The sequence below is a fragment of the Toxotes jaculatrix genome, chromosome 1 (genome assembly GCF_017976425.1).
Source record: "Toxotes jaculatrix isolate fToxJac2 chromosome 1, fToxJac2.pri, whole genome shotgun sequence".
NCBI lineage: Eukaryota > Metazoa > Chordata > Actinopteri > Toxotidae > Toxotes > Toxotes jaculatrix.
In genome coordinates, this window is record NC_054394.1 from 7,311,387 (window position 1) to 7,338,440 (window position 27,054).

General features: G+C 41.8%; 2 protein-coding genes across 3 annotated transcripts in view; both read left to right on the forward strand.

Annotated features, from left to right (window-relative positions):
• Positions 1-2,034: 2,034 nt before the first annotated feature.
• Positions 2,035-8,984, forward strand: fam219b (family with sequence similarity 219 member B). The gene is made up of 6 exons (XM_041042787.1): positions 2,035-2,246; positions 2,710-2,818; positions 4,350-4,443; positions 4,549-4,626; positions 5,101-5,152; positions 6,138-8,984. Exons 1-6 carry the CDS (start codon positions 2,172-2,174, stop codon positions 6,285-6,287), a joined length of 558 nt encoding a protein of 185 aa, XP_040898721.1. The 5' UTR covers positions 2,035-2,171; the 3' UTR covers positions 6,288-8,984.
• An 809-nt stretch (positions 8,985-9,793) lies between these two features.
• LOC121185911 (AT-rich interactive domain-containing protein 3B-like) overlaps positions 9,794-27,054 on the forward strand; it is a 46,999-nt gene continuing 29,738 nt past the window's right edge. The window contains exons 1-2 of one of the 2 annotated variants that reach the window (XM_041044554.1): positions 9,794-10,260; positions 11,504-12,136. In XM_041044554.1, coding sequence (XP_040900488.1) covers positions 10,258-10,260; positions 11,504-12,136 — 636 coding nt within the window. In that variant the 5' untranslated portion in view covers positions 9,794-10,257. The remainder of the gene's footprint in view (positions 10,261-11,503; positions 12,137-27,054) is intronic. The other variant, XM_041044468.1, reaches the window with a different exon arrangement.

Sequence of the window (27,054 nt, forward strand, 5' to 3'; positions counted from 1 at the left end):
AGAAGGACAGTTTGAAATGGACCCTGCCTTCCTCCTTTCACCCACCCTGGCCATCGGCAGGAGGGTCCCCCAAATGAGCCGGGTTCTGCTCAAGGTTTCTTCCTGTTAAAAGGGAGTTTTTTTCTTGCCACTGTCGCCTCAAGTGCTTGCTCTGGGGTCAGACTCTGGGTCTCTGTAAAGTGCTTCGAGACAATTTTCCCCAAATCCCCAAATCCAGTTGTGAAAAACTTGTTGCATCATTCCCAAAAAGATTCATGGCTGTATTAGCTCAAAAGGGTGCTTCTACTAAATACTGAGCAAAGGGTCTCAATACTTATGGTCGTGTGATATTTCACTTTTTCTTTTTGAATAAATGAAAATAAAAAAATAAAAATGTCTACAATTTGGTGTTTCTCTGTCAATATGGAGTGCTGTGTGTACATTAATGAGGAAAAAAAATGAACTTGAAGGAAACACAAACATCACACTGATGATCTTTCTTCTTGAAGACGCCACCATCTTGAAGAGCTTGTAAAATTGCCTAGGTCACACTCTCTTTTGACTTAGGCAAAATAAAATGGCCTAAGTCACACTCTTGACATAGGCCATTATATTACAGGGGAAAAATAACATTTTCTGTTCAAGCGAGAATGTAGGAAATTTTACCAGTGGTGGCCAGGCCAGCATTATGAGGAGATGATTTAGGCAAAAAAAAAAAACTAATTTGGTCAAAAAATGACTTAGGCCATTATTTTAGAAAGGCGTCGATTGTTTAATGTTAAGAGTGTTGTGAGTTTGTCATAACAATAAATATTTTCAGGTATAACGCAGATAATATTGAATAATGTTTAATAAGCATCTGCAATTTCATGCTGAGTTAGAATAAGGAAAAAGGCAGCTCAAGATCTTTGGCTCCTAATTCAGAAAGCTGTCAGTTCCCCGCAGTCACCATCGGCAGGAGAGCAGACCTGACGTCAGCACCTGCACTGCTGGGAGCGGAGAATTCTGCCTTCACTAAAGCCAATTATTGGCCGTGGCCGAATGGTTAGTGAGGAGAGCTGGTGACGCGACGGTCCGGGGTTCGATTCCCCTCAGAGTCTGTAAACTTTTTCTCTCTTTTCCAGCAGTTCCAGTCCCGGCTTTTTGTTTTGTTTTATTTTATTTTATTTATTATTTATTTATTAATCAATTTATTCATTTATTTATTTAGATTATTAAATACATGAATATACTTTTCGACTCACGCCTCTTTCTCAGTAATGTACCTGTCTGTCTTTTATTTTTACTAAGTCCTTACGCTAGGAATTTCGTGGGGTGCAAGTCCCCAGGTGGCGTTGTGGGTAATTTCAATCCTCCCTTTAATGTCCCTCGCCACACTGAGTTGGAATTAGGAAAAAGGAAAATGGTTGCGGGTTCCATTCCCCTCAGAGTCCGGCTGACTAGTTAGAGTGATTAGGGCCATTGTTTGTCTGCATATTCAATGCTGTGTTTGGCAATAATTAAAGACTGCAAAGTGATGCGCGAAGAGCGTCTGGATGAAACTCTGGCAGAGCTGCTGATGCTGGCCCCAATGAGCTTCCTTGACTCTTTGTGGTGGCTGAAAGTGGCAGTGCTGCTTTATTACATTATGTTTTTATATTCGTTTTTGTGCTCTTAGACAGGAATTTAGGCGTCTTTCCAGTTTCATTGTTCAGACTTCTTTTGTATGACTTAAGCCTTTCATTTTGAGCCATCAGTAATAAAGTTTTTAGCTCAACTTCCAATACAATACATTTTCATCGTTAATTTTTTCATAACTTGGGGTTTATTATTTAGTTGCCTTTATTTTGTTGAATTGAAGGTTATAATGAAGTGTAATTTGTGTTCAGCACGAAGAAATTAATGTCGTTGACCTTTTATTAACATCGTCTTAGGATTACGTACTGCTAAAATGCATTTGTTCAAGCCTAACAACTGTTACCATGCCCATGCAGTACATCCTAGCATGCCGTTCCTTGTACATGATGTTTACTTTTATTTTGTAAGTTTTCCCCGGAAGTAAAGTAAAACCTTTCCTTCACTGATAGCATTATAGCATCGATAGCTAAGAGAAGTGCCTACCTCCTCCAGAGGATAACAACAAGTCCCTCACCGGTGGGACACCTGTCATCATGGCTGTGTTCGGGTGTAAATTGTGACAACTAAACGCTAAGATGATGAACGATATTATAGAGGAACCGGAGAGGGACACCCTGCTGGAGGCGCAGCCGGAGCCACAAGTTTTGTCGGTAATGTCATTTGCCGTAAAAGCTAGTGCGGCTAAAGCTAGCTACTACATGGCGATAGGGAGGCTAGCTAACTAGCCTTGTCTGTAATTTTGACAGTTCTTTGGATGAGACATGCCCACAAAATTATTTTCGAGACGGTTACGTCTACGTTAAAACTGATCAACCTAACTGTCACTTCCTCTAAACCGAGGGGATTGTTGGGAAAATGTTGGTGTTTACTATTGGTGACAGACTGAAGCTGACTTAGACCAAACGAAATCGTTACGTTGCAAGAGACACACATCAACTCATTTCCTTCATGAAGACTAGGCATTGGAGTTTGTGTAAAACCCCCTTAAAACTTTGACATGTCATTTTGATATCACATGATGTCATTTAGTTATCATATTATTGTTTTGTCCTTTATTTGGCAACCATACATGAATATGAGCCACAGATTTCACTTTCATTTCTGCAACCATAGGGGCCTAGCAGTGGCACAAGACCTAAGACTGCTGATGGAGGTATCAGGCCTGTGGAGAAAAGAGGACCTTACATCATGTCCAGAGCTCCAGCCATCCACCTCAAACTACGTAAGGATTTTCTTGACTCATCATAACTGATGGTGTGAACTGATCATTATTATGTTGGTCTGTAGGTCAGAAGTCCTTCCACAATCATATCTTTCAGCTAGTGTTGCACACAGCACAAAATGGGACAGTTAAAGAGTATTGAATGTGCAACTGGCAGGACAACAGAGCGTGAGTCATATGACACTGAAAGACTCGGACATCCTTGGTTTCACTAACGGTGTGTCTACCTAGTCCACCACATTATGTCATTCACTGACTGCTTCCTTCATATCCAAGACCCTGATATCCTTGTGTTATGTGGATCAGGATGCACTGCATAACTGTAAGCTATCAAGATCTCTGCAACAAAAATGTCTGCATTACATTACAGAGTGACGTACGATTCTGATTCCCGTATTCACTTGGCATCTGCAAAACACTTTCTACACAGATAAGAGGTGTTGTTGGGAAGCCACCACACTTTGAATTTGTCATGTGAAGCCCTAGAGATGCATTACATAAAACACGTGACATATTTCCCAGACTCCTGTGTCTCTGTTTTATATGTGTTTACACTCAGTAAATGGGAAAGGGAAAGCTAATATGTAGTGGAACTGAGTTTATCCTCTGGATTCCTGAAACATTATTGACTTTTTGGTTGGTTCTTTTGTGCTACCTGTTAAACCTAACTTGAACAAATACACTGCAATGTATATTGAGTAAACACAAAATTGTGTTTATTGGAAAGAAGAATCGGCTAGGTCATGGTTATTCCTGCACCAGAATAATTTGTTAGACTATATGTGATGTTCACCAGTTTCCAGTAAATGTGCATATGTTATTTTTATTAAGCCAACAGAGTAGCTCGGAAAATCATCCTATCTCCTGCCGGTTTTAGCAAACCCTCTTGGGCTGCTTCAATCTTTTCAAGTTTCTGCTAAGTGGAAAATGATAGGACGCCTATATTGAAAATATAAGCATATATTGCATATATATGCAAGGAAATCCTCTAAATGTGTTGAATCCACCCAATAACTGCTGTTGGCAAACTACGAGACATCTTCATGAATTTAGTTTAGGTGTCTAGCTATCATAACGTAGTGATATCAAACCTTTACAAAGAAGCACTTGTTCTCCTTGTTGAGTGTGTGTTGGATGTATCCTAAATCTCAGGTCCTGCACTGAATATTTTTTCATCCTACACCAGCTTTCAGAGATATTCTTTGGTGGGATTGTTTGAGGATTTACCAATAAAGTTTTACCAATACACTTGTACTTAAATACTGGATGTATTCCTGAGATGAGTTACATAAATCAGAGCTCTGTTTTTGTGGTTTTGAACGATTCGGTAAAGTGTTCATTTTAACAGGTAATCAGTACGAGTGAAGGTCCCTCCCAGTTCTCTGATTCAAGTCCTCAGTGCTTCTGTGGTGGCAAGACATGGTGTTGTTACCCCAAAAACTTCTAATGAGACCTCTGACTTCACCCTTATCCTGTCAGTCCAAGTCAGCAAAAAAACCCCAGAAAACTGTCTTATTCTGATCATTCACAGAGAAACACAGGGAGATGGCAAGGAAAGCGCTGAAGAAGAAAGCCCTCTCACCAGGACCTCCGGTGATGCATCAGCCCAGACAAGGAGCGAAGAGGTGAGGAGAGGAGGCACGAAGAAAGAGGAAGCTGCCTGTTGTGATGTCAGTATAATACTGGATAGGAGAGATTTGTTTTGAGCATTTTTTTCTGATTTGCTTTAGGACGGTGAAGTATAACAAGGGCTACGCTGCTTTGAGTCAGCATGCTGAGGACACGTTGGTTGCACTGGATTCAGACAGGTAAGGGTACACTAATCATACAGGTGACAGGGTTGTTGAATTCCAACTAAATGCAGTAAACTGAGCACTGGAAAACTCACTGTGTATTGTTATGTTACATTAAGAAGTAGCATCAGTAGATTTTTTGGGGGGTTTTCATAAGCATACACATCTAAAATATATACCCTTAATGCCTGCAAAGGTTATTCTACTCAGTTTCTCCTGTGGGTTAAGAGGTTTGGCGTGAGGGCAGTGTATTGAACCTAAAAGCCAGTTTCTCTCTGCACTGAAAAAAAGAAGGTGTCAGTACAAATTAAAAAGTCATGTGTAATTTCTAAGTTTAACTCACCCTTTGATATTGTACCTTCTTTAAATCATATCATCTTGGCATTTGCCATCTCTGGTTAGAAATTTGGCATTATTCCTGTGTTTCCAGTGGACACATTTAAATTGTTTACATCAGAGTGACAGAACCTGTCCTGCTTGTCTCCACAGTGATGAAGAGATCGACTTTGAGCAGTATTCCTCTGGATACTCTTCAGCTGAGGTGAGTTAGCCCCATGGGACATTCTTAGGATGCTGTCAGAATCACTGTTACCACTCACTGAAAATGGCTGTATGACTACAGCAGCGTGGGAGTGCTAACATTTGTTTTCTTGGCCATCCATACAGGCATACACAAAAATGATTTGTGTTGTTACCAACCTGTTGCATTTTGTCCTTTCATCTTTGTGACCTCTGTGCAGTCTTTCACTAAAATATGGCTTTGGCTTGTATTTGAAAGTTTTGCCTTTCATCTGGCAAAACTTTCACAATGCACAATTTAGCACCCATGAAAAAAATAAAAACTATGTGCACAATTTAAAAACTGACAAGTTATTTTTGTAGGATAGTGTTACCACCAAATTGTGCATGTTTGCCCAAAGGTAATTAGGTAGAGGGTTAAAAGGAAGCAGTTTGTCTCAAAGTACATAATAGAAAACAACTCTGATGAAAGAAGTTCTCATAAGTACAACTGCTTTAAGTACGTCTAACAGTTATAACAGGGGCCAGATGTTGTTTGTGCTTGCATTCACTCATATTTATTGTAGGAGCAGTATATACTGAGTGCCTGTGCATGAATAAATCTGATGTTTATTTATTTATTTATTTTCTTACAATGCTGGTTTTCAGTCACACAAACTGAGCCTCTGGCTATTTCTGGACCTCAGATATGCAGCCAGAGTTGTTTACACTGCCTTTTAGCTAAGCTTAAATTCAGTCTTACCTGTTTTCTCACATTGCAATTGAGTAAGAGTATAATCTTCACAATACCTAAGAGACATACACAAAGTATATGTAAATAGTTCCCAGGAAGGCACAGAGTAATCCCCATACATTTGGAGGAGATGGAGTTTGGGATATGAAGTCAAGATTTTTATCACAGGGTACGAAGAGATCAGTATAAACAGATGAACCTCTGTGAGACATCAGGTTTAACCACATTACTCTGATCAGCGTGTGTTACCGAGGTCCTTCCCTTTGCTCTCCAGGTCCATCCTGATTTAAGCAGGCAGCTGCTTCAGGACGGCTACCGTCTGGATGAGATCCCTGACGACGAGGACCTGGACCTGATTCCGCCCAAAGCCATGGGGACCTCTGTGTGCTGCTGCTCCGAGGGCCCGTCTTGCTCCATGCAGTGATGCTAGTGCCGTGACTGAAACCTTACAAAGGGTTGGCTCCAGTTCCAGTTGCTGACTTTTGTCACTGGTGCCTGTGGCCTTCTTTCTAACCCAGCTCCACGGCTACGCTGCCTGAGTACTTCCAGCCCAGAAGCCAAACTCCTGTTCATGCAGGACTTTGTGCACCGAGGTCACTCAACCCTCAGCAAAACGCGGATGGACGTAAGAACAAGCCTTATCCACTGTGACCCCAAAGCTATTTTTTTATTTTTCTTTTTATAGAACTACAGGAAATTCTAACTATGCCACTGCTTCAAATTGAGTGGGAGGGTAATTCATCACATGGGCTATGTCCTTGTTGACCCAGTGGAGAGCTCGTTACTGTCTTTTCCTGTCTGGTCAGCACGTCTTCAGGCCTTTAAGCACGACATGCATACAAGTATTGTGTATTGTGTTTTAATGTTCCAGTCCTTTGGTGAATTTGATTTCTTTACTTTTTTTACACCTATTAACTAACTGCTATATGAAGGCACCTCACTTTTACATTCCCTGACTACTGTTGCATTAACTGGTTGTTTTTTTTGTTTGTTTTTTTTGTTTGTTTGTTTGTTTGTTTTTGTTTTTTTTATTCCGAACTGACATGGCCACCACTTGGGGAAAATATGAAAATATTATTATTATTATTTTTGTTATTATTTGAACAAAAAATACAAAGAATATGTTTTTCAAAATTAAGCCGAGCACTGAATTGAAATATGATGTGTAGTTTTGCAAGTGAAACCAGTCAATTTCTTTATGTCTGTAAAATGCTAATTATTTTTTCAGCAAGTGCTGCTATCTGAGAAACCTTAAAACAAGTACAGAAGATAATCCAGGGCGAGGATTATTTTCTGCTGGTTCCATGTGTTCTGCACTGTATCTGAGAATACAAAGAACACATTACACGTTGACATTGAGCAAACTGCTACATACCAAGAACAACTTTTTCATCCACGGCCTACAGAAAAATTGTCTTACAACATTAGATAGAGTAATACCTACAGTTAACAAATGTTACACATCTATATATGGCACAAAATGTGAGCAGATGAGTTACATAAGTGCTTTGATAGATTCACTGATATTTGATTAGACTTGACTTCACAGTCTCTGTACTTGGACACAAGTTTTGTTCCAGAAACCAATATCTGCCGCTTAAAAAAAAGTCTGCTACAAAAGATTGTAGGTAAGTATATTACCAACACAGTGTATAATGGATTCCCATACAAGCCATTTGTTTGTGGTTAGATATGTACATGTCTAAACTGTCTTTTTTTTAAAAATTGATATGCTTTAAAAACAATTTGCCATGCACAGAAATAATTCAAAAACAGGTTACTTTTTTTTTTTTTTGCCAAAATTGATATGTAGCATTTTGCATTAAAACTCTATCTAGGATCTGATGTAACTCTTAAAAAGGATGTGTCATCTTTGATACATCAGTACTTGTGGGTGGCAGATCAGAGTTGCATTATTATATTTATTTATTCTTTTTTAAATATTTGTGGGGAACACTAAAAATAGTGGGTTAAAAACAGTAAATTAGATTTGCATCAGACTTGGTAAATATTTACCTCTGTTAGCTGTTAGGCTTTTGAGATGTAAAACTATTTACACACGTCAGTTCATATTCCTTTCTGTTTGTGTTTTATGTGTTTGTTTTTGTTTCTTTCACAACAGACACACTGATGTGCTGAAAATGGCTTTCTTTAATATATAATTTTTTTTTCATTTAAAGTATCTGTTCACTCATGTTACAGTCCTTGTCATATTTTACTATTAGTTACTGTTGTTTTGAAACTGTGCATTAACAAGAAATGTTCAATATCAGAGCAAGTGACAGCGATCACTTTCTCAGGAGAACTGTTTTGTGTTTGTGTGTGCAACTAGAAAGTAATTTGCCTTTCACATACATAAAATAAAAACAGTTTGAAAATTGCACAACTGTTTAAGTGCATAGAGGTTTTAAGTCAGGATAAATGTGTGGCCACTGTTTCACTTTACTAGTAGACCACACTATTTCTTATGCTTTGATATTGGTTGTTACAAGGTGAAACTCACAGTCATATAAATAAATACTGTAGCAGACCACTTGACCACCAGAAAGAGGCTAAGGACTGGAAAGAGTATAACGTTTTGAGCTAGCAAAAGAAGGAACCTTGATTTTTACTCTACACAGCTGGGATCAGTTCACAAATTCAAAAGTGGATTTTGTTAAAACCTTTGCAATGAAAGCACTAGGTGTTGAAAACATCACATTGTTAATATGAGCAATGTACACTATCTCCTCCCAGCACTCCATGGTTGTAATGTGGGCGATTTAGGAATAAAAGCTGATTCTAGTCTTACACTAAGTGTGAGCCATTCGATACAGTTGTCAGCTAAATGCTTTAAATGTAACAGCAGAATTTAAAGTGTATGGCCCTGGATCTGCATGATGTTTTTATGTACATAAGTATTGCACTTAACACCAGTGGTCAGTAGCAAGTACACTTGACTCAACTGTACTATGCAACTATTGGGACAATCTGCTTGTTATACAAAAATATGACAATATAGTGTTATTGAGTGCTAAATGCAATAACTCAATTGTTATTTTATGATGGTAAACACTAATCTTTTTTATTTGATTGTACTGTGTATTGGTTTACATTATCAAATAAAACTCAGTTATCTATGCTTTCATGTGTCTGATTGTTATGATAACTATGAAGAATCATCTTAATCAGAATCTGTAATGCCCGTGCACAGAGGTCGTATGTGAATGCAGCTTCTCCATCACCGTAAATGATGACAAAAAGCCACAGTAACCATATGAAACATGTTCTTGAAGATGATGGTACCTCAAGGGGGCAGCATGGAGCTATGCTGCATTCTCAACTCAATGCATTTCACTGATGAGCACCTTCCGATGAGGTTTTTGTTTTATTTCAACATTGCATCATAATCACTTTCATGTTGTGTAGCCTTCAGAGAAAAACGTGATACTGTAAGTATTTGGAAAACTTGGTGAGAAACTAGTCCCCATTGGTAAAAAGACACATGTCCAACCATTTGCTCTAATAATAAATACACTTTACTGGGCAGCATCCATATAAAAAAAAATGTATGTTTATAGATTAATAGATTTCACTTATTACATTTATTTGGCGCTATGTAACTGGTTCACAGTTAGAAAGCTTTTAAAGTTTTATTGACTTTTCCTTTAAGCTTTATATTGAGTTTACGTGGCGCAGAAGGCTCCAATTGTCTACATTTACTAAATACCCCATTATACAAATGAAAGAATGTATATGAATGAAGAAATGAATAAATTACAGGTAAAACTACTGAGAAATGTCATGAAACTGGAAAGGCTCTGAGACTTGTTGCTGTCGCTGGGCGGGCCTAACGCTGTTGTGCGCCATGCGGGGGGTGTCAATTGAAGGGAAGGGGAAAAAAAAAAAACGACTGAAGGGAGTTACCTCAGCGCTTTCCGAGATATGAGATCGGGCCATTTTCCTGTCGGTCCCCTTTTCTATTAAAGAAGAAAATCACGAAAATCGCTGGGGGAAGAGAGAGAGAGAAACACAGCCACACTTGGAGAGGTCGCACAGAAGACAGCAAATAGCGCCTTTCTGCTCGCGGATCAGTCGGAATCTGCGGTGCATGCACAGCGTTTCTCCCCCCGTGCGCGCGCGCGTGTGTGTGTTTACAAGTGTTTGAGCGAGTGTCAGAAACGAGGGAAGAAGGAGGATAAAACCAAGGAAGGAGGGATGGTGGACAATTCAAGCAGTAGTAAGGCACAAATGGTGAGTCGCGGTCCTGCTTAGCGTCCCATCGCGTTTCTCTGATCTGTAACGAGCTAAAAAAAAAAACCCCGATAGAGGCAGTTTGACCGTGTTTTATGCGGGACGATACGTTTTCTAAAGGAAAAAAGAGGGGAAAAAACTTTCAGAGCTAATTTCACCTTATGGTAGGTTACTTTTTAAGTTCCGTTTCTAATTTTACAACAACACAGTAATGCAAATCTAGAAAAAAAAAAACACAAAACGCAGCATTCATAGGCTGTTTTTGCTTGTTTATACGGGAACTTATCCTAAGTGCTATTACGCACAGGCTACGTTTTGAACGCATTTTGAGGATGTGGCAGCCAGCCAAATGCGGAAAAGGTGTAAATTATTTATTTATTTATTTTTAGCTTTTTCACTTCGGGTGGTTGTTTGTCTTATTAAGTTGTCTGGAGGCCAGTTTAACCTCCTTTTCATTTACACTGAAGTTTCCGCTGGAGGCTATTTAGAAGCAGTTTATCTCTGTGTCGGGTTGACTAGTTTGAACACTGGCTCTATGAATGACCATTTTATAAAAGGTACAGTAGTTGAGGCCAGTTATTCACCTCGTGCTTTGATGAAGGCGTTTAAACGTGTAACAGGCTTTTGTTATGAGAAATCACTATAGGCTACTTGTGATATAAGAACTTACAATGATACTTAAAGTGAATTACCGACGTTTTCATTTTGTCTCACTACGGCAGTACTGTTTTCTGTGTAACATTAGTTAGTGTTTTGTTTGTTTGTTTTTAAGCACTGTGTGTGTAAACTACCTAAGACCCTAAACGTGTTTTTCAGGATCGCGTCTTTTTTTTTTTTTTTTTTTTTTTAAGCAGAGGTTCAGACGTTTGGTATGGCTGTATGGCTACTTTGTGATGTGCCTTTTTACATTAGTCACAAACAGTGTTAATTAACTTTCCTGCTTCATTGTTTCTGCTTTTACACATTCTCAAGCCTTTGAGTTTAGATGTAAACGTTGAAAGCCAAAGCTACCAGGGACTATTCTCATTTTCTCTGTTTATATTAGCAAAACTTCAGATTTATTGCTGTGATGCTGTAGATTTTCAAACTTATCAGTCAGTTGCACACAGGCTAAGACCTCCTGGTTCAAATGTTGACGTTAGTGAAAGAGTGCAAAGAGTTACAACTTTGCACTCAGCACAGCACAGCATTGTTTTACTACTTGAACTTGAGTTATCAGTGTTTGTGTGTGCGAGTTTATATTTTAATCGGACTTCTTTGTTTCCATAGATTTTTTTTTTGTGAGTGGGCAGGTGTCAATGCATGTGCCTTGCACGTGTCTTATTTCATCCTTTACAGTGAGATAAAGGCATAATTAGATTTCAGTATATGGAAGGTCATCCATGACTCCTTCTCTTCCTCCCACAGCCCAGCATGTCTCAGGAACCTAGTGTGGCTTTTCCTCAGAGCACCTCTACAGGAGGGATGAAGCTGGAGGCAGTCATGGAGCAGCTCCAACGCCAACAGCAGGCCCGACTGGAAATGGAACGCAAGGAGAGGAAGCTGCGAGAGGCCCACATCATGTATGCTCAGCAGGTTGCTGCCCAGCAGGCTATCCTGGCAGCTGCCCGGGCTTCTGGGGCAAGTTTCATGGGCAAAAGCCTGGCTGGAGGCGTCCCTGGTGGCGGATTGCCTCCCCGCGTTTCCAATCAGAGCAGCGTGGACTCGGAAAGAGAGGATGATGAGGACAGAGGCCGGGATTCTGGGGATGAGGATGATGACAATGAGATGATGGAGGGAGATGAGGGCAGTGATGAGGATGAGGGAAGTGCCAGTGGTCTGGAGTTTCTCCGCAAGCAGACCCTCGCTTTGCAGCAGAGCGCCTCCCGCATCCCGGCCCGTCCATTTGGCAGTTACTCAGCTTCGGCCCCCCACAGGGCTGCGTCGCCACCTATCAGAGTGAAGCAGGAGCCTGACGAGGGCCTGTCTCCTGCGGGGCCTCACTCCGCTACCTCTCCTAACGGACAGGCAGACTGGGGCTTTGAAGATCACTTCAGACAGGTTAGTTCCTTGTCACTCCGTTCCCTTCTTATTACATCAGTTTGTGTTCTGCTCTTTTCCCAGTTACAACTTGAAAACACAGCCCTTCAAACCCCATCTGGCTCCTTTATTCCATCTACAATGTTTTTTTGGTACATTTTCATTCAAGATTTTCCTCTGACAGTCACACCCTATCTTATAAATTGTCTTTCTTTTAGTGAGCTTACACAGGCACACAATACTATAGTTCACTGTGACTTAAAGGACCTGCAAAAGACCTGCCAGTGTTCACCACTCTCGCTTTGAGTGTTTTGTTAGATTTCTCAATCCAGCCTCCTGCTGTGAGCAACCGCTTAATCTTGACTGTGGGACAAACCTCTCCAGCAGTATCTTTGTGAGACACTTCAAATCTCTGTGGAGGGTTGACCGTCGATTGGCTTTTGTGGCTAAAAATCCTCCTAAGTGAGTCCTGGCAGAGGGCCAGGCTGAGGCGCAATGTGTTCACACTCACTAGCACTCTCCCTCTGTGCTACATTCTGTGTGTGTATGTGTGTGTGTGCGTGTCTCTCATTCTCTGTCCCTCTTGGCGCTTTGCTCAGGCTCTGGTTTGGCTCTGATCCAGGTAGCGGAGTCAGCCGGGGCAGGGCTGCTGCTGTGAGGCTGTGGGTGGTTGGCCGGGTCAGCATGAGTATTTTGGATGGGTGGGAAGATTGGATGTAGTATACAGTAGCAACCTGACACACCCCCAGCTTCCCACCCCAAGAGTTTCGGCTGTGTGCCAAGTACACTTTCTCTTGAAGGTAAATATTGCCTCAGCACAGTGTTGCAGAGCATGGGAATGCCAACTGGGAACCAAGCCGAGCTACATGTGGTTTAGCATCACAGCCTGGGACGTAGCAAGTTAAAGAGAGCTCAGCAGGCTGTGGATGATATAAAAAGCCTTAGTTGCACAAGAGTGGGTAGTGTCAGAGGATATATCTGCGCTTGATCAGTGGGCTGAGGGTGCAGGACTATCATGTGTCTGGATTTTATTACTGTCTATTTAAAGGCAAATGTCTTTGAATGGTGCTTCTCTAGGCCACATTTCCAAATTTAGCTTTGGAGCCTGGACATTTGGTAATGACACTCAGGACAGAGATGCTGGGGGCAATAGTATAAAGGCAGAAGAATGAGCGGTAGTAGTTGTATGTTTATTATCATTGTATATCAGCTAGAGCCACTGCCCTCACATGGGTGTGCTGGAGATGATTAACAACATTTCTCTATAGGTTATGAAAATGATGTGAAATGGAGTTTCGCTGCATTGTTTATGCTGCTTATTGTTTCCAGAGGCGTCAGAAAGAGTGGAGTGGTATTATTCTGCGAGGTGGCCAGGCTTTTGTGTGAACAGAAGATCACAGCAGCAAAGTTGTAGCTGACCAGTGCCCTATCTGTGGTCTGGCGTCTTTTATTAGGAGAGCCTGGGGGTTGGGGGAGGCATTATGGGATGAGAATTGGTCTGGCCCTTTTTTGTTTCCTCTCTTTTATCTTTCCTGTCATTATGTCAGCTCTGCAGTATTTAATGACTGCTCATCTCTTCAGGCAGTTTCAGGTTGCACTGCTGTAGGGGGAGGGGGACAGTGGAGGTAGGAGTACTTTTTTTTTTTTTTGATGTCATTGTCTTCGAGAGGCCAGAGACAAGCCTGACAGATGTCACAAATACCGACCACCCCATAATAATGGGGGAAGCACATTTATTACGTTCTAAAAGCAGTGACAGAGGGAAGATGAGATGGCTAGCTTGAGAGACAAATGTACGGCTGACCATTTACATTCAGATTTACATTTCATGTAGCCAGTCACACTGGGTGGAGGCTTTTATCCAAAGCACCCGGTGGGTGTTTATGACCAATCTGACAGAGAAACTGCCCTGCTGTTGAGTCATAATGGACCATACTTGAAGAGTTTGGCTCCTGATTTTCTTCAGAGCAGCTTACAGACACACAGACACAGTAATAATTTCCATTTTCTAGATCACCAGTGTCTCAAACAAATAAAAGTGACTACTGTGATGATTCATAGTTGTTAGACAATGTGTAGAACATGCGTAACGTGTTGTCCACCTAACAGTGAACAGTCAGTGTGTACCTTAGTAGTAAGGATGTAATATATAGATGTATGCAACTTGCCTTATATGGCAGCAGCACTTCACTGACAACCATTTGATTAGTCCATCTTGTCGTCCTATACTCCCCAGTGTTTTGAGTGTATATGAGTGGTGAGTGCCTATACAGGTCAGATAGGGGGTGGAGAGACATGGGTAGCCAGTGTTTTCGTGTCAGTGATGTATGTGTGGTGACCTCAGCCCTGTCCTAAACAGCAGAGTAAATAATTGTCAAACAAGGGGATGGACAAAGCCGTCGCGTGGAGAGAGAGAGCTGGGGCGGGCAACTGGCCGGCCTCAGCTCTCTGGCCTCCACCGCAGTGGGACAGAGGCTGCATGACCCCTGTAATCCGCCCCCACCCCCCCACCCACCCCCCGCTCACATACAGACACATGTCTATAGACCCCGACTCTCCTTGTGATAATCCCTCTGTGATTAATAGAGTTTTAATCATGCCTGCAGAACACTGATTGTGTCTTATGTCTTAATATACTGGTTGTGATGGCATCAGTTGGACTGGCTGGATGTTGTAACTGCGGGAGATTCTGTGATACGTTACAGGTGCTGTGTGAATACGGTGGGTTTAGTTAACACGTTTTACGTTCACGAGCTGTTTGTGTGACTCTGCCTTTTGACAAATGAGACAAAATGGCGGTGGCGAGCAGAAAATGTCTACATTTGCATTGCTGTGATCACAAAGGGAGAGTGATGACATAGATGCTGACAGGCGTACCTCTCATCACATCACAGGGCTGAATAGTAAGTTTTAGAAAGGCTTGTCAGGTGTGCAGGCAGGCATTGAATTGACAGATTGGTGGCCACATTTTAATTGTTGTTGTTTAATTGGGACTTTGGTGCTTTTGTGTAATGATATCCCATGATTCAAGGAAAAAATTTATTTAAACAGTACTTAACATTGCACAATATGGCTCTCTCTTTCATTGTGTCTCATGGAGTAACAGCCAAGAAAGTTAGGCTGGTAAATGTAGATTCAGTCTCAATTACAGGAGGCTGAATAATTACCTCCTGCAGCCTGATTAGATTCATAGTTTCTCATTTGGGTCAGATCAGACATGTTTTTGAATTGGGCGATTCTGCAGACCAGGAGAGGCTGGAAAACGGAATTAATTATTTCTTCATTTCATACTAAGTAAAGCGGTGCAGCAGGAGAGCTTGTGTACCAAGGCAGGACAGAAGAAGGCAGAACAGGTCTTGGGTGAGGGATACATTTCACGCAGGGAAAGAAGTGACCAAGCAGACCACAGTGTTCCAAATCTGGTTTCTGGCGAAAACTGGGCATCAGTTACTGTTGAGCCCTGCCATTGCTTGCCACCCTTGAGTCTGCTTCGGCTGCTCAGGGACAGAAGCCTGTATGTTGAGCCAGCGCTGTTGCATAATTTAACTGTCGCCCCAGCAACACACCAGCCAGGAAGTGGGGAGCTGCACGGCTGCAGCGGAGAGATCGATAAGGATTGTGTGTGAGCTTTTAGAGGCAGGAATGTTTGCCCTCATTTATGGTTCATTTATGATAAATGAAGAGAACATTGTATTCAGCAGATGGGCTCAAGTTTTCATTTTGTCAATGGAATGTGGAACAAATCTAAGTGGTGCATCAGACCACTGCTGCAGTGTCGTTGAGAAGGCTGCTGGATGTGTGAGAAACGTACAACAGTATCACCATGTGTCTTAGCAGAGTCGTGGTGGGAGTCAGGAGGCTTTACCTGCTGTGCATCCTGTATACGCCAACCTGACCTGGTTTCTGCTTTCTGCTTTCGTGTTATGTTGGTGTCTCACATGCCATAACTGTCAGTGGGTTTTAAATGGTGTACTTAGTCTTATTCTGTTTACTGGACTTCCTGTTATGCTGATGTAATAAGGCTGGAATTACCATCTGACCCCTGTTTGTACAAACCGCCTGCAAATGGAGGTCATTCAGATGGGAAATAATGAGGATGGCTGAGGTGCATTAAAACATGCTGCAGTGCTTGTTCAGAACAAGAAGTGTGACTGTAATGTGCAAAACCTGTATTGTCTCTGCCACGCTCAAACTGATGAGCTACACAAACTGGTATTTGTGCAGTAAGACAGTTTATCGGTTATCGGTTATTAATTCCTCACCAGGTTGTTTCTCATCTGGGTGATTTCATGACTGCAACATTATATTACTAATGCCTTTTGAGATGAACGGCCTGGACACTAAATGGTTAACATCATTCCTAAATTTACCTCCTTAGCTACGCTGATCTCGATTCAGATTAGGCTGTCACCTGTGTCTGGTTATTGTTGTATTTTTTTTTATGGATTCATTTTTATTTGCTCAGAACATTTTACACACCACACAAAATAAAACCCTTCTTTGCAGTGTGTTCATAGTGCATACTGCAATATTTCCCTGTAAATAGTATGTAACTCATGTACTATTGGTTTCATACTAAGGTTTTGAACAAACTAGAAATATACTGTTATAGTGCACTATAAGTCTCACATTTGAAAAAAACAGAAAAAATTCTAAATTAATGTGATGTGTTTTCGTGTTGTTTATTGTTTATGAGTAAATGCATTGGGGTTTGTGTCTCATACACTTCATTTTATTTTAATGCAAAAGATGTAAAAGAGATGTAATGTGTGTAAGTCATCTAACTGGTAAATTCAGACTCATGAGAGATAAAAGCACTTCATGTGAGGTGTACTGTTTGCGTATTCATTTATAAGGCACCTTCCTCTTTTTTAGTTTATGTTTATACTTCAGTGCCGTGTGAACCTTGCTTTACCTCGTCAGCTGCAGACCTCGGCTGGTTGGTTTGGATGAAGGCGACTGGGCTTTTAGCTCTGAATTGCCCATTTTAATGGCATTTTTCTGATTGATGCTACTCTGTACTTAATGCAGCCTGGCTATTATGGGTATGGTTGAATTTCTGTCAGGATGGAAACAAATAAGGGCCTACAACTGCACAATTAGTGATGCGTAATTATATTTTGCACTTCCATTTTCCAGCAGAGTTGGTGTATAGGCAATATGGGAGCATGTAACTTAATTAAAAATGTCTGTTGTATTTAAAAATAGTCTCATGAAATTTCAGTCAGAAGAGGAAGTAATACAATTTTGTTCTTGAAATCATAAAATTCATTATTATAATATTCCTCCTGATTGCGTAGCCTGTGGGCTGTTTATGTAGCTGGTGATAATTTTAGCAGTCACCAACTATTAATCTGTTCAGAAATGCCTTTGGTTTTAAAAAGAAGTGGATGAACACGAAATCCCGTGTCACATTGTAATGTGGCAAAACAGTAATTTCTGATGCCAATTTGTCATGTGCACTGTTGGCTTAAGTAACCTGAATTTGCTCAGCTGAGATTTTAGCAGTTTTCAGTAGTTTTTGGTATATTGACATCTATTACACAACCCTAAAAATATGAGTGTGTGTGGGAAATTTTTCACATGCAAACAGTTTCAGATTTATCTAGGGTGTAATCACCCTGGTATAGAACAAACTTCGTTTTGTTCTGACCTGCTCCTAACAGTCAAGTGTGGAAGATTTAGCCTGCCCAGAAATAGAGGTATTGAATTTAGTAGGGAGATGAAGGGGGAGGGGGAGGGAGAAGGAGGAGGAGATGCTGTGGAAGAGGGGTTAGTGGTCTGGCTCAACACACTACACTGCCCCACCCAGAGGAAACATTCCAGACGGAATTAAAGAGTTAACTCTTCAAACAGTGAACATTCCCACCGGGGGCTCCCAGCAAGAGACGGGGGGCTGTCCGTGTTGTAGTTGGGACCCTGGTTGGTGATCTTTCAATTCATTTCACCCAGTGTCACAGGGGCTGTAAAAGAAAAAAGCCAAAGGGCCTGAATGGGAGGAGCTGGATGGGATGGCCCGCTGGTGCAGGCAGAGACAATTTTTTTTTATTTGTCTGAGTCCCAAAGGGCACATCTGCTGCTGGCAGATGGGAGGAGGCTTCTCGTGGTGGGCCCAGTCTCTTCACCTCTGCCACATCATGGCCTGGTCAAACACAGTGCTAATTGGCTGTGTCTAGTCTGTCGTGATGATTCTGACATCCACACACAAGACTTCAGGATTTAGATTGTTAGACTATTCACTCATAGATTCATGATCATGCATCCTTGATGTGGATCCCACAGTGTTCTCCATCAAAGAGAGGAAAGGTTTACACTAATAGTTACATTTTCACTCCGCACTGGTAATGTGGGTGAAATATAAACCACTCAAGTATCCTAGATGGAGAATACTTGGGTTAAACTGCTTTGAAATGGAGCTCTGTGGTCCCGTGGTTTGAAAACATTTAACAACATGTGTTTCAAAGCATTTGTACCACATCACATAAGAGCTGTGTGTTTTCAACCAAATGCAGTTTTTATGGCATCTTGTCTGTTCAAGTGGATGTTATTTATCCACCAGATATCAAATTAAAAATGTCACTGGTCTGAATTTTGTCAATTTAGAAATAGAAATTATAATTCTGTCGTAGCTGGGCCTTTCCCTGTTCCACGTGTCTGTACGTTCTTCAGAGAGATAGAAAATGCAGCTGTAGTGACTCTGAAATTGTTTTATCATTTATATACCCTAGTGATTTGCATTATGGACATGCAAAGTTGTGCCCCTTTAAGCCTGAGTGCTCCACACTCCTGTTCACATAACACTTTACATGCAGGAGGCCCCCTATTTACAGAAATGTCTTCACGAGAGGAAGAAGTACGTTGCACTCCTTTCAGCAGATCCATTTCATTTTGTCTTGTTGCCAGGAATACAAGGCCTTCTTGCCTTTGTGTGAGAGGTGTCTGCCTTGCAGCTGAAGTAATCGCTCCTGCAACATTATGCAAATAACTTTTTGGATGACCCCTCATGCGCATTGTCACTGTGGGCTACAGTACTCCTCTCCATTTAATTGAATTGAAAGGCAAAAGTTCTCACATTTAAATGCAAATGGTGCATGCCCATTAGAGTTGTCACACTTTTTTTTCCCCAAATCGACCCTGGAGGATTGACTTCCTTGCTTCTAATGGAAACTGAGCTACTGATGCCTGCTGTAATTTGATCAGTTGGTAGTGAAACCACAAGCCCCCCTCCCCACGCCATGGCTGGTTCCATTCCTCCTTTACAACCACTCCCACTCAGCATATCTCAACACCTGCTCTGTAATGACGGCAAACAGAGAAAGGGGAATAGCTGAATGAAACAAAGACATCCACCAACGCCTTTGGCAGCTGCAGGGAAATGGAGCCAAGGTCATATGACACTATTGAGCAAAGTCTCCTTGAGTTTTATATAGGCTGACTGCATATAGTTATATGTACAGTACACATGTATGTATATACTACTGTTCTGTACTATGACTACCGTTCACGGTGTGTGTTGCAGTGACCCTTGGCACAGTATGTGAGGTCCTGTTGCCCTTGTACCATGTCTCTTATATACTGTCTATTTAATGGTCCGTCTTTGCACCACTGCTCACATGATTCATTCTCTGCATGTATTGTACTTGATATTTTAATGATTCTGGTGTCTGGCGATGTTTGTCCCTCACTAGCAGTAAAAGTACACATTACAACAGTAATGTCTACTTTTATGAGGAAGGCAGAAATCAGAATCAAGTATAGAAAGGCCCATGCCTGTTGCTAGTGGCTTTCTTGGCTGTCTTCTGCAACTACTTTGGCTGAGCTCCAGGCTGGTGTCAGGGGCCTGTAGGTGCTAACTGGGCCATTGTGTCAAGGCTCTTGGGTAAACACAGCAGCTGACTGGGACCTGGCACAAAGCCATACAGAGGAGAAGGAGGTAAAAGAGGTGCAGGAGGTTTTCCTTTCACTATGGCCTGCCTGCTTTTCAGTCTACACATTGCGTGGCCTGCCAAAATCCCATGTAGTTTATAGTAACATGTGGCCAGGTTGTTTGTCTGCCAAGTCTTCAAACATAAGCTGAGCATGATCATGTGCTTGTAAGAGGGAGCTACCAGCAGAGGAGGAAGAAAGAAAAAAATGCTCCTGGCTGCTGCCCAGGAAACGTCACATTACACTAAAAGCAATGTGTTCACAGCTCAGCTTCCAACATTCACATTCTACATTCAGGGCTGTAGATCCCCCAAAGCTGCTCACTTCCTGAATAACAATCATCACAAAAAACCAACAGCACATAGTGTGTCTGTCAAAGCCACTGGCTAATAATTATAAATGTGGTGCTGGTTTACAGACAAGTTCATATAGGAAAAAAACAAACAAAAAACAAACAGTGCTATTCCGACTAGCCTGAGGAAAGTGAGATTTATTTACCCAGATAATTGGACAGCAAACTTTCTTTTGCAGATCAAGCTTTTACTGACTGAACATTTCTATGAATAAATATGTGCTATGTGTTGGTGTATCTGCAGTAATTAAATTAACCAAACTACACAAATACACGGGTAATCACACTGTCATATTTCAAGGGCTTTAATTAAAGATCGGGCTTCAGTTTATTCCAGCAAGTTGCTGTATGTTTTTATGAACAAGAAAGAAATGCATCAGACTGTGTGCTTCATTTCCATTATCATTATATGTATTCAGCTTTATATAGGTAAAATATTTGAGAGTTTGAAATGAAAAAGAGTAATGTCTGACTCATTTTAGATTCATTTTTGTGTGGGTGCCAGCAACACGAAAGGCTTGTATTGAATCATTCAACTTTCTCAGATGACAAAAACAAAAAAACACATCAGGATCTGACCTGTAGCCGATCTGGTTAATAGACAATCACACTGTGAATAGTACTATGGACCATGTCAACTGCAGTCGATAATTTCAAAAGCCATGTTAGTAAATGATTAAAGAGTGGCACAGAAAATTGAATTATTAACAGCAGGGACTGCACTGAATGTAGGTTATTATAAGAAGTATATATTGTTACTTGCTAAGGTTATCAGAACCATTACTCCATTGTTTGGTGTCCTTCATTGTGATGAGGGTGTGGAATTTTTCCTTTGCACTTAATTATTTGACAACAGAAATATAATCTTGCAGAAAAGGCCATTGTCTATGTGCAGGTATCAGTTTTAAACAGGTACAGAGCGTGATCCTGAAATTAACATGATATGCTTCAGATCACAAGATCACTCTTTTCTGACAAACATCTCCATTTTAATGTGGAACATGGTTCAATAATGTTTGTGGCAGATTTGGGATGCCCCAACCCCCAGCGGAGCCAGTCTTGATTAGCCAGCCATCTGGTCAAACAAAGACATCTCAGGTTTTCCTGCCCTAAATAAATGTGATTAGAAAACCCGTGGAAGGTCCGCGCTTTGAGCTCAGGGAGGATGTGTGGTCAGAACAGTAGGTTCAAAACTGGTAGCAACAGTTACTAAATGATTGATAACAACATTGGAACAAGATCTAATGCATTTGGAGGCAGTGTTGTTCTTGGTTGATCCCTAATACTATGGAATTGGACTAATGCACGTGCACTTTACATGTGTGAGCATACATATAAATAGGTTGAGGAAAATTAAATCACCAAATAGAGCTTCTTGTAGAGCGTTAGCTCTGTTGTCTGTATCAAGTTCCCTACTGCTACAACAACCTAATTTCCCTATGAGAATCATCACAGGTTTATCTAATGTGATCATGTACTGTATGCCGGACTCCTGTCATGTCTGTTTATGGACTGAACTGTAACATAGAGTAGTGAAAAGCAAGCATTTAATTGCGTTCTGTGTCTTGAGGCTGTTTAAATATCTAATTTGACTAAGCATAATAATTTGCCTGCCAAATATCATTTCCCCTTAAACCACCTTATGCAGGGAGGGGATGTTTTACTGTTTGTAAACTTGTTTAGAAGGGTAGATATATGTTAAATACATGTTACATTTTTTAACTGATGATTGATTAAGGTCCATTAATAATTTCATAGATCAGTAATATGTAAACCAACAATTTGTGAAGTTGGCTCAGCATTTTTTGTCAAGTGTTTGCAGTGTTGCTTTCTGCAGATAAAAGCACCATGATTCACCATGAACAGCAGAGCCTGTGATGCAGCATGTCACAAGTGGTTTTCCATCACAAAATAAAAGGTAATGGAGGTAACCAGTTCACTGGCCGCTACTTCTTTTAGCATTGCGCCATTTCAGTATTTAAAGCTGATCTACCAACAGGCCCATTTAATTTTTCTTCTTGGTTAAGATATTTCTAGGCAAGTACTTTTTTATTCGTACAAAAATGGTTGTTGTTGTGTTTTAAGTTGCCCTCTAGGCAAAGCTAACATGGATGAAAGACCACTGCTCGCAGTCATTTCTAATACCACTATATGTGGCTGGCTTGCAAGCCATGTATAGCTTGGCCCAGCTGCTGGCTGCTGGCTAATAATGATTTCATAACTCTCACAGTAATGATGGTGAAATGACATGAAAGTTGTTATTTTTGGTTCAACGATTCCCACACTAATCATGAATGTGTTCTTTTTCGTGTCTTGGGGAACCTCTGCTCTTTTTTGAGTGTCCAGTAGAGACGTAGTAGCTTGTTGGCCCCTAGAGATGAGCTCCAGATGCGTGACGGGCTGCACCATCCCAGCTCGGGTCCCCGGGGGGTACTGGCCTGTCAGAGGTGGAATGCCCCTGCACACTTAACACTAGCTGAGAGGAAACAGATACCTCTGGCGCTGAACAGAAAAATCGCTCCCTATCGATTAGACTCCACAGAAAGCTGTGAATTGCGCTTATGGTTTGAACATTTGATACAGCAGCTTCAGAGAGATAGTCATAACACTAACTTCACTGATGGAGGAATCCCTGAGAATAACGGGACTGGTTTCTAGCCCTCCCCATAGCTCTATGCCCCTCTGCCATATGCCAGACAAAGAAGTCCTTTACCCATCTGACTGCAGGCATTGTGACCCCTGTCATTTCATATGTAATTAGATGTGATGTGTCCCAATAGCAGTCAAGGTTTTTTGTTGATTCTGAATGTATCAAGTTCCCGGCACTGTCAGTATAATGAGAATGTATATAAAGGCCTATCAGGTCTGTGTGATGTCTCCAGCTGCCATTAGCATGGGGGTGAAGTGGATGCTTGCTCTTTGAAAGATGTGAGATATGCAAGGTATTTTTAGCCAAAGCTTTTAACCCAGAAGAAACAGCAAATAGCTGCTTTGACCTGCATGCAGCAGTATAGCTTCTTTCTCTAAGTGGCGCTGATTAAAAGGAGCCCCCCAATTTTTTTTTTTGTACAATTCTTATAGTCTTAATGTGCTATGAGAATATGATATTATGTCTTTGTGAGATGATAAGTGCTTTGCATATTGGAGACAACTTCTGTCACTGTACACTTCACAGAGCAAAACTAATAGCTTCAAATCAAATTATCTGTGAGGGGCCACCAAGGCGGGAAAAGTTTAGTTGGAAAATCTAGTCTCTAATTCTTAGTTTCTCTTGAGCCTGAAACACTGTGGGAAAGGGTTAACTTATGGAGAACTGTATGTGGTGGCACAGATGTGATTCACTAAAATGTTTGCTCTGCCTGTGAAAAGGTCTTTGAACCAATGAGTGTGAACTTCTGGCCACACCAGCCTATAAACGTTGCATTTGTGTGAGCGAAAGGGGCCAGCTAGTGTAATGGGGGATGGGGCCTCTGCCTGTGGAATGTGGTGTCTTGGTGAAAGGGCTGGAGCTGAACAAATGCATTCAGTTTATTTGGCAAACCAGACTTGCTGGTCACCAACAGACATGTTTACCCAGGAACTAAATATGCAGATCCACCCCTTTCTTTCAGACATAGGTCTTTCTTTCTCTCGGTTACAGTGTGCTCTCTCTCTCTCTCTCTCTCTCTCTCTCTCTCTCTCTCTCTCTCTCTCTCTCTCTCTCTGGGTGAGATGAAAAAGTGTGTTGATGTGTGTATAAGTTTGCTCCTCTTCTGCATGTCTGCTTGCCTATTTTCTTTCAGTCTTTTTACCTGTGACATCCCCCCTCCCCTTGTTTTTCCTATGTTTCTCCTTTTCAGCTTTGTAATTGGAGTGATTAATGAAGGGAGGGGTGGTCATGCCTGGAGGCCTGTTTTTCAGAGGCCTGTTTAGAAGTGCAGCACCAATGAGGCTGGGGCAGGTAACAACATGTTCTGCCCCTGGACGTTTAGCCCCTTGTCCCTGCTACTTTGTCTGTTCCCCCAAAAGCCAGAAACCTCTTCCAGCTACAAACATGACCGGACACTCAGAGGCAGGAATGCCCCTGGGTCCTGTTCTCTACTGCCGGCCTGCTCTCATGTGATATGCGATCTTTTTTGTGCTCCATAATAATTCTTAATGAGAACAGAGAATCACCAGTGGATCTCTTCATAAGTACAAACTCTACCATATGTTCCCGAGTGGCAGTGAGATTTACTTCCCTCCCGTCGCACATGGAATCACGATTAGCCAGAGCCTTTGTTAGCTGTGGCGTATGGCCAGCTCACCATGAGATCCTTTACAGTAGTTAGCAGATAAAGGACGCCATCCGCACAGCCCAACTCCAACACACCCGCCCCTCACACATCACCCCCTCCCCATGGCAAGAGGCACTATAAATGATTCCTGGAGTCCCGCAGAGGGATCAAGGCCCCAATTATTTGATTTGGATTAGAGATTGCTGCCCCCCACAATGTTCGTTTTTACAGGCCTGCTGAGAGGAAGCAGTTTCGCTTTCTTTGAGAGCATGAAGGCCACTTCGCAGATGGACTTACACTAAAAGCATCATGGCTCTTGTTCTCTAGTAGATGAGGAAACAGGCTTGCTACTGTATTTACTTAAGAACTGCTTCAATCACAGATCCACTTCTCTTAGCAAACAGGTGTAGAAAGCAAATACCTATAAAACTATCTTTATATATTTATCACAGGTTACTACAGTACATTTTTAAAAAAGAGGAAACTGACCCCTGAGTAGATTTAATGGCTTTTTTACTGTCAAATGTACAAAATAAGCAAGAGTTTAACTACTAAGCAAGTGTGCAACCTCTAATTTGTGTGCAGCCATTTATCGCTGTTGTTGGCTCCGATCCAGATTTTTGCTGGAGGCCTTGATTGTGATTAAATTACTGCCGCTGTGTCTGTTTAAAAGATTTCCCTCGCTGAACTGTTTTGACAGGCAGCAATTTGGCTAAAAAAGATTAGTCCGGGAATGAGATGTTAAGAGTACCTGTGGGATGAGAGGGGTTCTCCTGTTATTGTGAGGTCCTGTTACTGGTGTACAGGAATGTTGGTGAATTTCACTAAAGTCACCCTCCCTCCTGTGTCTGTTCTGGCAGAGCACTGAGAGCACTGTGACATTTCTTTACCTTTGATTGACTGCCTGGGGTTGCTATGGGGATTTTGCTTGTATGTGCATGTATATTGTTTTCATTTAGGACTGTGCTTTTTTTTTTTCTTCCTTTTTTTCACCTTCACTGTGGTAGAGTTAGGGTGTCTTGTTGGATTTGAAGGGGTTAGGTCACTCTGGGAGCTGTGATCCTACCCTCATCTCAGTTTCCCTGGCGTGGTGGTAGATGACTGAGGATGATGAGTATTGACGTGTGCTGTGAGATTGCGTCCGGAGGGGGCTGGGGACTTCCCTGTGTTTGCACATCCAGGGCTATTGATTTGGGCCTCCTGTTCAATGGCTGTGGCCCAGGGGACTTCAGGGGCTGCAGTGTAGAGCTGTGCAGGGTGGGACACAGAGAGTCATGACAGTAGCTGGAAGTGGGGACACAGAGGCTGGGGGGTATGGCTGAGGACTCAAAAATGGCAGAGACATGTGCCACTCTTCTTTAGACCTTGTTTAGTCCACAGGATCACACTACAAAGCTGCAAAACAACTGGTCTACTTCACATTTTAGATGAGCTATGGGGGTCAGTTTCTTTATGCCATCCCATTAGCCAGTCATAAGCCTGTTCTGTATAGAAACCTCACAGCACACTCCTACTTGACATTCACTGGGTCTACCTTTTCTCTCGCTTTTATTATCATGAGATGGGGGCCAAACTGAGTCTAACTCAGTGAATATTTCATTAGCCCACTGCTATTTGAGCCCACTCAGCTTCCTGCTGGAAAACTGAAGGTAAATCACATGATGCTTTTGTTAAGAACAGGCCTCTTCATCTAATAACAGCTCCACTATCAAATTGGAGAAGTGCTGTCAACATCCTGAACAATCAATGCCATCCATCCCCCACTCCCCAAGAAGCAGCCATTAACCCTTCTTGTTCTGGCATGCCTGGCCTCACTAAAATGGTGGCTCTACTCCAGACATCTTTCTATAATGGCTGCGTAGAATTACCCCCAGGCTATGCATCAACATTCAAGTAGGAGTGTGTTGTGAGGTTTGTCCGATACAGGGTTATGCAAAGAATGTCAACTTGTTGCAGACGTAAGGTTCTGCTTTTCAAAACTGGTGCACTCAAAATTCAGTATTTTAGTGTGAGGATCAGCAGAGATAGGTGGTGTTGCCAAGTGCTGCCCATGCACAACTTTAATGTCAGCACTGGAATTATAATGTTTTACAAAATCTACACAATAACACCAAATACGCATCGGTCAGGTGGTGACAACTGAGGCAACCCACATGAGCATTGGGGGACCTTTTGGACCCCCACCCAAAAACCACTTCCACTGAGGGAACTTTTTCAGGCACAGGGGTACAGTTTGTATGTTTGTAAGTGTGGAAGGACCCCCAGTGATGTCCAGTTACAGCTCACTTCTGGTCATCTACCTTATTCTTATACATAATTTCGCACTGCGCCAGTCAGTCACTTATGGCTCCAATGTGATTAGGCCACCCACCACCTGGCCAGTAAACCTGCTAACAGCATGAGAG